The 12,048-nt window shown below is 43.1% G+C and overlaps 1 protein-coding gene across 11 annotated transcripts in view; it reads right to left on the reverse strand.

The window, feature by feature from the left end:
* Positions 1 to 12,048, reverse strand: part of CCDC61 (coiled-coil domain containing 61) — a 32,181-nt gene that overhangs the window by 13,981 nt on the left and 6,152 nt on the right. For 10 of the 11 annotated variants that reach the window (XR_013352177.1, XR_013352179.1, XM_077847971.1 and 7 more), the window contains exons 2-5: positions 10,945 to 11,103; positions 10,610 to 10,692; positions 6,837 to 6,994; positions 5,237 to 5,398 (exon numbers count right to left, since the gene is read on the reverse strand). Coding sequence is in view for 9 of the 11 variants with exons in the window: in XM_077847999.1 (XP_077704125.1) it covers positions 5,237 to 5,398; positions 6,837 to 6,994; positions 10,610 to 10,692; positions 10,945 to 11,103 (562 nt within the window). In the remaining 2 variants the exon portion in view is untranslated. The remainder of the gene's footprint in view (positions 1 to 5,236; positions 5,399 to 6,836; positions 6,995 to 10,609; positions 10,693 to 10,944; positions 11,104 to 12,048) is intronic. The other variant, XM_077848009.1, reaches the window with a different exon arrangement.

A 12,048-nucleotide genomic window follows, 5' to 3' on the forward strand; every position in this document is an offset into this window, starting at 1 on the left:
TTGAGTATCTCAGGGTAAGCACTGCCTAGCCAACACCTTAATCTCAGCCCAGTGAAAGTGATTTCAGATTTCTGGCTTCCAGAACTGTAAGCAAATAAATATCTGTTTTTTTAAACCACCAAATTTGTGGTAATTTATCACAGCACCATAGGAAACCAACATAACATCATTAAGTTTAAATTTATTACTTCATAATGATAGTAAAAACAAAACAAAACTCATTGATCTCCATGGAGGATTTGAGGGAACCAGCTCATTATTCTGACAAAAGTTAAATAAAAGGAAAAAAATCAAGATTAATCATGCCTTTCCCATAGGAAATGTATCTCAGGGAAACCAAATAGTTGATGAGAGAATGCTTTTCCTTATTGAAAACTTTCAGCTAACAAAAGCAAAAAGAAATATAGAATTAGATCATGACCCTTTACCCACCCCGATGAAAAGTCTATCTAGCTACACATCAGTAACTACTACAACTATATATTAACTCAGCTGTTGTCATCGTGCTTGCAAGTTTAAGTCAATTAGGGATCTGAAAAACATATACATGCCTACATTTTTGGCAAAATACTGAAATTACCTTTGGCAATCTAAAACAAGGGCTCAAGGACAACACCTATTACTACTTCTCAACACTGTACTGGCGATCCTAGCCAATGCAGTAAGGCAAGATAAAGATGAAAGATAAAGGTTAAGAAAGAATTAACAAAATAGTAGTCATTTGCAGATGAAATGATTATAAATATTGAAAATCAAAGGAAATCTACAAATTATAAGAAATAAGAAAACTGACTGAAGTTATTGGATATAAAATCAACACATAAATACAACTGTAGGGGCACCTGAGTGGCTCAGTTGGTTAAGTGCCTTCAGCTCAGGTCAAGATCTCAGGGTCCTGGGATCCAGATCCATGTAGGCTCCCTGCTCAGCAAGAAGCCTGCTTCTCCCTCTCTCTCTGCTGCTTTTCCCCACTCCTGCTCTCTCTCCCTCAAATAAATAATAAAATATTTTTTAAAAATTAAATAAATACAATTATATAAACATCAATAAGATTTATATTTAAAGAAACCATTAGCAAAATCGTCCAAAGATGGAAAAAATCTAACAAAAGTATGATGGAATAACATCACTGAGACATTAAATAAGACCTAAATAAATGCAGAGGTATACTGTTTATATACTGGAACATTCACTATTTATACAGATTTCAGCTTCCCCTAAGCTATTCTATAGATTCAATGCAATATCAATAAAAATCCCAACAAGTTTTGGGGCACCTGGCTGGCTCAGTCAGTGGAGCATCCAACTCCTGGTCTCAGGGTTGTGAGTTCAAGCTCCATGTTAGGTGTAGAGATTACTTAAAAACAATAAAATCTCAAGCCTATTTTTTCTTAAGATTTTATTTATTTATTCATGAGAGACATACACAGAGAAAGAGGCAGAGACACAGGCAGAAAGAGAATCAGGCTCCATGCAGGGAGCCCAATGTGGGACTTGATTCCAGGACTCCAGGATCATGCCCTGGGCCGAAGGCAGACACTCAACCACTGAGCCTCCAGGCATCCCACATCCCCATTAAAAAAAAAAAAAAAAAGATTTGATTTATTTATTCATGAGAGACTCAGAGAGAGAGGAAGAGACATAGGCAGAGGGAGAAGCAGGCTCCTTGCAGGGAACCCAATGCAGGACTCAATCCTGGGACCCTAGGATCACGCCCTGAGCCAAAAGCAGAGGCTCAACCACTGAGCCACCCAGGCATCCCTCTCAAGGCTATTAAAAAAAATTCCAAGTTTTGTTTTTGTATTGAAAAACCTGATTCTAAAATTTATAAAGAAATGCAAATTTCTAAAAACAACCAAAAAATTCTTAAAATGGAAAAACAAAAGTCAGAAGACTTGCTCTACCCACTATCAGCCAAATTATAAAGCTACAATAATTTTAACAGTGTGGTGCTGGCACAGGGATAGACAAACCAATGTACTACAGAGCACAGAAACTCACCTGATTTGTGATGATATATAAACATTATTTGTGATAAAGGTGACAATGGTTAAGCTGTAGGGAAAGGATACTCTTTTTAATATCTGTCATTGGGTTGACTGACTGATCATGTGAAAAAAAAACATGAAAGGAGCCTACCTCCCCTCAAATCAATTTCAGGTAGACTGCAGATATAAATGTGAAAATCAAAAGAGAAAGAATGATAGAATATGATATAGGACAATATCTTCAAGATACTGGGAAAAAAGGATTCTAGGAGAAAACATAAAAATTACTAACTTTAGAGAAAAATTTAGTCTACATAAAATTAAGAACATGATTATCAAAAGGCACTACTAAGAGAGTGAAAAGGCCAGCTATAGAGGGCAAGGTTTCTGAAATACATAAAATTAACAAAGGGCTCATATCCTGGCTATATAAAGAGTTCCTGGAAATCAATAAGAAACAGAAGACACAGATGCTTGGTGGCTCAGTGGTTCAGCATCTGCCTTCAGCTCAGGGCATGAACCTGGAGTCCCAGGATCAAGTTCCACATTGGGCACCTGGCATGGAGCCTGCTTCTCCTCCCTCTGTCTATGTCTCTGCCTCTCTCTGTGTGTGTCTCTTGTGAACAAATAAATAAAATCTTAAAAAAAACAAACAAACACAGAAGACAGAAGAAAAATAGACATGACAGGTGAATAGGCAGCTCACAAAAGAGGAAACCTAAATGGCTACTAAATATATGAAAAACTGCTCGACCTCATTGGTAATTAAGGAAATGCAAATGAAAAGTACCAAGAGAGGGGATCCCTGGGTGGCTCAGCGGTTTAGCGCCTGCCTTTGGCCCAGGGCACAATCCTGGATCAAGTCCCGTTTCGGGTTCCCAGCATGGGAACCCAGCTTCTTCCTCTGCCTGTGTCTCTGCCTCTCTCTCTCTCTCTCTATCATGAATAAATAAATCAAGAAAGAAAGAAAGAAAGAAAGAAAGAAAGAGTCCCAAGAGATGCTGGGCTGATGTGAACTTAATAAGAAGGATCCAGGTCTCAACATCTGAACCCATCAGCCCCAACACCACTTGACAGCAGGCAAGCACACAGCACCACCAGGGATTCTGTCTTGCCAGAATCCTAAATCTGATGAGCCTATAGGCTACTTCACAGGAAATACAGGGGAAAGGGGACTACATTAAGCATGGATAGAAAATGAAGTATTTACAGAGGAGATATGATGTCTGGGATTTGCTTCTCAGGAAGAGAGGACTGTGTAGATCAAACAAGATGGGTAAAATGTAGATACCCATTGAATTGGGGGCACAAGTACATGTGCATTATACTATTGTCTATTTTTTTTAATTTTTATTTATTTATGATAGTCACACACAGAGAGAGAGAGGCAGAGACACAGGCAGAGGGAGAAGCAGGCTCCATGCACTGGGAGCCCGACATGGGATTCGATCCCGGGTCTCCAGGATCGCGCCCTGGGCCAAAGGCAGGCGCCAAACCGCTGTGCCACCCAGGGATCCCTATTGTCTATTTTTATATGTTCTTGGAACTTTGCCTAATAAAAAGCTTCTTAAAATCTGTGGCTCCTCTATATTCTCCAAGGAGCTTCCCATTTGGCTCCGTCAGTTGACATCCCCCTTGCCTTCCTCTCTTCCCACCTTCCTCTCTGGTGCTGCTCCAGCCAAGCATCTCTTTGCAGATGCCAAGTCCCTCCTCCTGGAATGCTCTCTCTCACCCTTCAAGTGTCACATCCCCTACCCCCAGCCAGGCTAGGCCATGTCCCTCTCTCTCTGCTCTCTTGACTCTCTGTACATTTCCTTCCTACAGCTGGCACATATCAGTGTGATTATCTGTTTTCTGTCTGGATCCTCACTCCAGCTGTCTGGTCACTGTGATGGACCTGAGCAGACTGATTGTATCTGACTCCACTCCACTTATCATAAGCTGGGTGACCTTCACATCTCTGCAAAGTGGGACAATAATGATAATAATCCCTATCTATGAGGTTGTAAGAATCTATGAAGAGTGCTTGGACCGTGTCTGGCACTGAGTAAGAGCTCAAGAAGCATTAACTAGGGCGGGGCAGTGTGCCTGGCACACAGTATGAACCAGAAAAATGATGGATGGATGAATGAATGAATTTGGAGTCTGCCCAAACTCCTCACCAGTTAGGAAGAGGAAGTTGGGAAGAGGAAGAGAAGAAGCGCCTGACCAGCTATAGGATCTCAAGCCACTCTCTCTGGTTCTGGTTGGTTCTGAAGGGCAAAGGGTGCCACGCTGTGGCCAGTCTGGGAAACGCATACATCCACATACTAGAGAGACCAGGGGGTAGATCCTGAGGATAAACTGAGGCTAAAGCTTATCCTGCTTCCCAGCAATGCACAGCCAGGCTCTTCCAGAAAGACCTACAAGGCTCTCCTGCTCCATGAGCTCCCACTCCTCCCTGTCAGCCCCAACACTCAGTCCTGGTCTAGCGGCCACCAACAAAACACCAACAAAAGGAAACAAAGGGGGCTTGGTGCTGGCTGCCTGGATTCAAGGTTGAGCCTGGCCATATTACTCACTGTGTGACCTGGGGCAAGTTCTCTAACCTCTCTTGGCCTGTTTTCCTAGTCTGCACAATGGGGATAGCAGCAATGCCCCACCTTGCAAGGATTAAAGGAATGAAGTCATAAAGCACTGAACAGAATCCCTGGCGTACAGTGAAATGCTCAATAAATGTAAGCTGCTGTAACAATTATTATTGTTGTTATTAAAAATATTATGGGGGGGAGTGCCTGGGTAGCTCAGGAGGTTACGTCAGGTGACTCAGGTCAACATCTGTCTGCCCCCTGGGCTGGCTACGATGTAAAAGGCAGGGAGGGGGTCAGTACAAAGGAGGCCCTGGATATAACTCTACCTCCCACCCTGTCTTTGCACATGTGCTCCCTTTGCCTAGAACACCCCTCCAGGCTACCAGGCAGGCTCCAGTCTCCCCTCTGGGCTTCCCAAGCCTCATCTGCTGTGAATCATCACTGTCTTCAGACAAAGCTATCTCCCCCACTGGACTGGGAGTCCCAGGAGAGCAGGGCCAGGACTGTCTCAGTCATCACTGTGTCCCCAGCACTGCCCAGCACAAGGCAGGCACAGAATAAATACCTGGTGCATGAGGGACCACCAGCCTCCCAGGAGCACTGAGCAGGGGGCCATGGCATGCCTGCCTGGATGCCTCCCCCACACAGCCACAGCCGCATTCCCTTCCCAAGACTCACTGCTCCCTCAGGTGCCAGATCTCGCTCTCTCGGGTGTCCCGCACATCCTGACCATCCAGCCCTCGAAGGCGGCCCAGCTCTTCCTTCAGTGAACGGATGATGCTCTGCAGGACCACAGGGTCTGGCTTGCCCTGGTACGGGAGGGGCAGCGGGTAGTGAATCCTGAGGAGGATCAGAACCATGGCAGCTCAGAGGCCAAGAAGCCACCCGAGGGTAACTACCAGACCCTGAGAGCCTTCAAGTATGAAAAAACCCAGTTCCAAAAACCTCACATTACCAGAGTCTTAAGTTCTGAATGCACCTTCGAGCCCCTTCCCTGCTCCCCTACCCCTCACAGCAGCCTGCCACCCCTCAGACTCCATTATGTAGCAATCTTGGAACTGCTGGGATTGACAGGCCTGGTGCAGTCTGGGCGAACTTCCTTGTCATATCCTGCTGGTGGAGTGAACACTGGGATCATGTTGCTTGCCACCAAGCACAGTCCTAACTCAGACTCTGTAGGGGTAGGTTCTAAATGGCCTGACCCGCCTCACCTCTTGGCTGAGGAGAGGTAGGGTACCTTGATTAACTCCCCCACCAGATGCTATGCATAGGGAACAGACAACATCCCACTAGAAAATCCAGGAGCTATTATCAAATGGGGCAGACACCATCCCTTGGCTACCTAAAAGCCATTCCCAACTCCCTTCTGACTTGCCATCACCCACTATACAGCCTAAAGAGCCAGCTTATTCATTATCCTAGTATCCTCTGCATGTGACCACTTGTGGCCAAATATTAGAGCAAGGCCACAAGACCATTTCTGGCCAAATATTATCGGAAATCTGTTGGCCATCTTCTAGAACACTTTTGTTTTCCTGATGAAAATGGTAGATGTTGGGATGCCTGGGTGGCTCAGCAGTTGAGTATCTCCCTTTGGCTCAGGGTGTGATCCTGGAGTTCCGGAATTGAGTCCCACATCAGGCTCCCTGCATGGAGCCTGCTTCTCCCTCTGCCTGTGTCTGTGCCTCTGCGTGTGTGTGTGTGTGTGTGTGTGTGTCTCTCATGAATAAATAGATAAAATATTTTAAAAGAATAAAAATAAAAAATAAATTTTAAAAATTTAAAAATTTTTAAAAAGAAAGAAAAGAAAATGGTAGTTGCAATTAGCTAGTAAGGCCCTGTTCTCTTCCTCTTGCCTTGGTTTTTTTTTTTTTTTTTTTTTTTTTTTTCTTCCTCTTGCTTTGATACAGAAGCAGTGCCTGGGGGGCAGCAGTCATTTTGTGACCAGGAAGAGATAAGGATGGAGGTCAAAAAGCCAACACATTACCAATGACAAAAGGAAACAAAACAAAACAGAAGGAGCCTGAGTCCCTAAAGAAACTGCTGGGTAGTAGCCACCTACCTAGACATCTTATTGTGTGATAAACTATTGTTTGTTTAAAGCACTAGCAATAGTTATTCTGCTACTTATAGCCCAACACATAGTAAATGATAGAATCTCAACACTGAAGATTCCAAAGGAAATACCCTCACTTGCCCTCAGGGGTTCCTGAGTTCTAATCACATCCCCTCCCACCTGCCCACCAGCCAAAGCCTGGAGCCAGTCCCTTATCCCCACCTGTCAAACTCCACGGAGTAGATGAGAATCAGGTAGCGCTTGGAGTTAAGCTGGGCTGATCTTGAGGCCAAGGGGCCTGGGCGGCCCCCCATCTTGCGATTTCGCAGGGACTCCAGATCTGTGTAGGTCAGCAGGTCAAGGGTGACTGACTCACTGCTCTGTTGGAGGAGGATGGAAGGAAATGCCACCAGACCCAACATGGCCATACCCAGAGCACAAAACCCAGATGCCCAGGCCATGCCCCATCCATTCTTTGGGCTAGCTGGGCTCCTGAGGCTGATGATCAAGATGGCCCTGCCCCAGGGGCTGGCACAAGGACACCAGAGGAAGAAACTGGAAAGAACTTAAATGCTCCACCATGAGGGACAGCTTAGTGTTGTATCTCTCTCTAAGTGTTGTTCAAAGACCCCTGGGGGTCCCCGAGACCCATTCAGGGAGTCCACGAGGTCCAAACAATTTTCATAATAATACTAAAATGCCATGTGCCCTTTGTGGCTGTGCTGGTATTTACATCGATGGTGAAAAATAATGGTGGGTAAAACTGATGGTGTCCATTAGTGCAAATCAAGCCAGTGATGTCAAATGTACTAGCAGTCACTGTATTCTCTGTTGCCATGCAGTCTCAGTGGGGGGCCAGGAAGGAAGAAGAAACAAATCTAACACAGGAAATCCAACCTAGAGCATCCTTAATGAAGCAGTAGAAATTATTAATTTTATTCAATCTCCATTCTTGAGTACATGGCTTTTTACTACTCTGTGACAAGATGGGAAGCACACATTTTGTGGCATACCAAAGTACGACAGTTGTCTCAGGAAGAAACTTGTGTAATCGAGTTTGGGGCTAAATTAGCCGCTCTTTCATGGAATGCTATTTTTACTTGAAAGAACGACTGACAGACAAAACTCTGGTTATTCAGACTTGGGTGTCTGGCAGGCATTTTCTCAAAAATGAACAAAGTCAGACTGTCACTTCAAGAAAAACAGCTAACGGTATTTGTTGCCAATGACAAAATTCAAACTTCACAGCAAAAATTAGAATTTTGGAAAACTTGGATCTGCCACTGTGTGGTTCAGAAGCTGCTGGATGTTGAAAGACTTCCTGGTGAGATCAGGGAGGATATTAACAAATGTGACTTCCTGATATTGTATAATGAAATGTATCAACATTCAGAAGATCTGTGTAACTCACTGAACCGTATTTCCCACATGACCAATGCATGATATCATAAAGTGGGTAAAAGATCCAAGGAAAGCTCAAGATACATCAAAGGATTTTAATGTAACATAAGACAAAAAGTTCATTGATAGCTTTTGGACTCCACACTACAACAAACCTTTAAGAAATTACCACCTGTCCACTTTTAGTATGTTAGCAAAGAAGGATTAAAGGACTCCCTTTTCCAACTACATATCTATGTGAAGGAGATTTTTCTTTTTTTGTTTTGTTTTGTTTTAAATTTTTATTATTTATTTGACAGAGAGAGACAGAGCACAAGCAGAGGGAGCAGCAGGCAGAGAGAGAAGCAGACTTCCTGCTGAACAGGGAGCCCAATGCAGGGCTCAATCCCAGGACCCTAGGGATTATGTCCTGAGCCAAAGGCAGACACTTAACGGAATGAGCTACCCACATGCCCTGAGGGAGATTTTTCTACATACACTTCAACCAAAACATAGCACAACAGACTGAATGCAGAACCACATCTAAGAATCTAGCGGTTTCTTATTAAGCAAGACATTAAAGAGATTTGCAAAAATGTAAAACAATGCTATATTTCCTACTAATTTATTTTGTTTTAGAAAATGTATTTTTAAGGCAGCCCAGTTGGCTCAGTGGTTTAGCGCCGCCTTCAGCCCAGGGTGTGATCCTGGGGACCGGGGATCAAGTCCCACATCGGGCTCCCTGCAGAGCCTGCCTCTCCCTCTGCCTGTGTCTCTGCCCCTCTCTCTCTGTGTCTCTCATGAATAAATAAATAAAATCTTAAAAAAAAAAAAGAAAATGTATTTTTCATAAAAATGTAATTTAACATATAACTGATTTATTATTATTAATTTGTAAATATGTTTACATCATTCTCAGTTTTTTTTTTCATTCTCAGTTTTAATTTATAAAACACCTAGTTAATATATAACAGGGCAAACAAATATTGTTAAATAAAACCTGCATAAACAAAAGCTCTTTGACGTTCTCAATAATTTTTAAGAGCATAAAGAGGTTGTGACACCAAAAAACTTGAGAACCACTGGGTTAAACAAATCATGCCACAAGGCTATAATGGAATATTATGCAGCCACTAATAAGGATGACAAACTCACAAGTTGATGACAATAATAAAAACAGACAATATCTGTAAAGCACTTATGAGTCAGGTGCTATTCTAAGCTTTTTACACAGAACCTTAATCTTCACCACACTGAAATAGGGACTATTATTATCCCCACATTACAGTTAAGAAAACTAAGGCATGATGCACCTGGATGGCTCAGTCAGTTAAGCATCCGACTCTTGATTTTGGCCCCAGTTATGATCTCAGGGTTTCGAGACTAAGCTCTGAGTTAGACTATGCTGAGTGTAGAACCTGCTTAAGATTCTTTCTCTCCCTCTGTGCCCCTCCACCCATTTATGCACTCTCTCTCTCTCTCAAAGAGAAAAAAAAGAAAAGAAAGAAAAAGAAAAGGAAAGAAAGAGGGGAAAAAAGAAAACTAAAGCATGGAAGGGAAGTAACTGGCCCAGGGTTCCCGGCTAGTAAGTGGCAGTGATGAATCTGACTTCAGAGTTCATGCTATACTACTTACACATACCAAAACATTAACAGTCTGAAGTATGGGATAGAAAGGGGATTATAAGAGACTGTCACTTTCTAAATCATGCACTGAAACACTGTCATTATGAGTGCAAATTTTATCTACAATTAAAGAAATAATGTAGTTCAAAGTTTTAAAATGATGTCTAAATAGCATTCCTGCCATTCTAACTTCCAGCCTTTTTTTCCTATTAATACTTTTAACTACTTGACATTATATATTTTTCTAATTTTCTGTTTCTCCCACTAGAATTCAGCTTCATAAGGATCAGAACTTTGTCTCTTTTGCTCACTGCTGTATCCTAATGTCTACTACCAGTATAGATGCTCAGTAAAAATTACACAAATGAATACCTATATTCACTGATGTGACTAAATGTTAGTGAAATATTGTTGAATCCTTTAAAAGTAGGTTAAAGAATACTTGGGGAAGGGATGCCTGGGTGGCTCAGGGGTTGAGTGTCTGTCTGCCTTTGGCTCAGAGTGTGATCCCAAAGCCCTGGGATCGAGTCCCACATTGGGCTTCCTGCATGGAGCCTGCTTCTCCCTCTCTTTCTTTGTATCTCTCATGAATAAATAAATGAAAAAATCTTTAAAAAATACTTGGGGAAATACATCAGCTATATAAAATTATACATCTGCAAATACACATACACATACACTTTTACAAGTAAACAGAAGTAGAGAAAAGGCTAGAGTGATTTTTACCAAAATATTAATAAAATATTACCAGGCATGAGTATTAGAAGTAGAGTGATTTTTACTTTCTTCTTTACATTTCTCTACGACATGAATTTTTTATACAGGAATAACTCCTTAGGATCAGAATAAACCACTTACATTTGGGAAAGAAAAAGATAGCCCTGTCCCTTTAAGGAAAGAGAAGGTGGAAGGTCTTGCATACATCAGGTAGGCATCTAACCCCCCCAGGGATCCAGAAAACCTCCCCTGGCCCCCAGCCCTGGCCCCTACCTGGGTAAGAGCTGACTCCAGCATGTTACAGAAGATGTTGAACTGTTTGAAGTTCCCTGTCTTGTGAGTTAGATCTTCGATGACTGGGTAGAAAGAAAAATCCTTCCTAAAGTCTCACCGTTTGCCAGCCCAAGAGCTGCCATCCAAGCTTTTCAACTTTCCCCAATTCCAGTGCCTCTGGCCTGAGGGATGAGCCCTCCACCCCGCCCTCCCCACCTTAGAGTCTCTGGTTAGGTAGAAGAGGCAGATGGGCAGGTTCCTGGTTGGACTCATCTTCAGGAAGAAGGTGATCCTGGGGAAGGACAGGTGAACCCACCCAAGGCTGGCACACTCACAGCTGGCATCGAATTCGCCCCGCCACTGATCAGCTGTCATCCGGTCTTCCACCTCCAGCTCTAGCACCTGCCCAGACACCACCACCCGCACGGCATGCTCCACACCCCGGAAGACGTAGTCCACCTGCAGGCCAGCTGGCTGGTCCATGGCCAGTGTTGCTGGAGAGAGGGATGAGACAGAGACCCAGAGGGGCTGAGAGCCCAGGCTCGAAAGCTGGAAGGCCAGAGTTTATATGCTTCCTCCACCATTTACCAGCTTTGGCACTTTAGAAAAGAGACTCCCTCTCTGCACCTCAATTTCCTCATCTGCAGAATGGGTATAATAATGGCATCCACCTCATAGAGTTGTCATGAGGATTAAATTGGACAATACACATAAAAGCATTTAGAACTGTGTCCATGCCCAACACACGCTGGCTAGTAGAATATATGATTTCTGACAAGAGAATCATGATTAATACTGATTATTATTAATCCTATGCTCATTATATATTAATTATTCAAACATTTGTGGAGGAAAATCAAGCTACAAAGGGGGACAGAGTACTGAGGTCAGGCAGGGCAAATTTTAAATAGGGGATCAGGGCAGGTCTCTCTGAGGAGGTAACCTATGGGCAGAGAACTGAAGGAAGTCAGGGAGCAAGTCATATGGCTATCTAGGGAAAGTGGTCCAAGTTTAGAGAACAGCGGCACTATATATTATCAATGATACACTTAAATCATGTCCAGTGAACTAATAACCAATTTTATTAATTAGTCTAAGTACCTTCTCTTAGCCAATAGGGCTACCACACGCTGTTAGCTCTATGAAGTGGAAGAAAGGGTCAGATCTCTGCCTTCAGCCTGGAATTTAGGGGGTGGCTCAGAATAAGAGCCCCAGGCTGCTTGAGTTCATATCGGGTTCCAGCTATGTGCATATATATGGGCATATATTTAACCTCTCTTGGAGCAAGATTCCTTATCTTTAAAGCACATGCCATCCTGGGTGCTGGGGATATGATAAGCCAAATCATGCCCCTACCCTCAAGAGGGCAGCAATAGTCAGAGGTATAAAAATGTCAAAAAAAAAAAAAAAAAAAAAGCAAAGTAGTAGTAAAAGGAGAC

This window comes from Canis aureus, chromosome 1 (assembly GCF_053574225.1).
Source record: "Canis aureus isolate CA01 chromosome 1, VMU_Caureus_v.1.0, whole genome shotgun sequence".
In the NCBI taxonomy this organism is placed as follows: domain Eukaryota; kingdom Metazoa; phylum Chordata; class Mammalia; order Carnivora; family Canidae; genus Canis; species Canis aureus.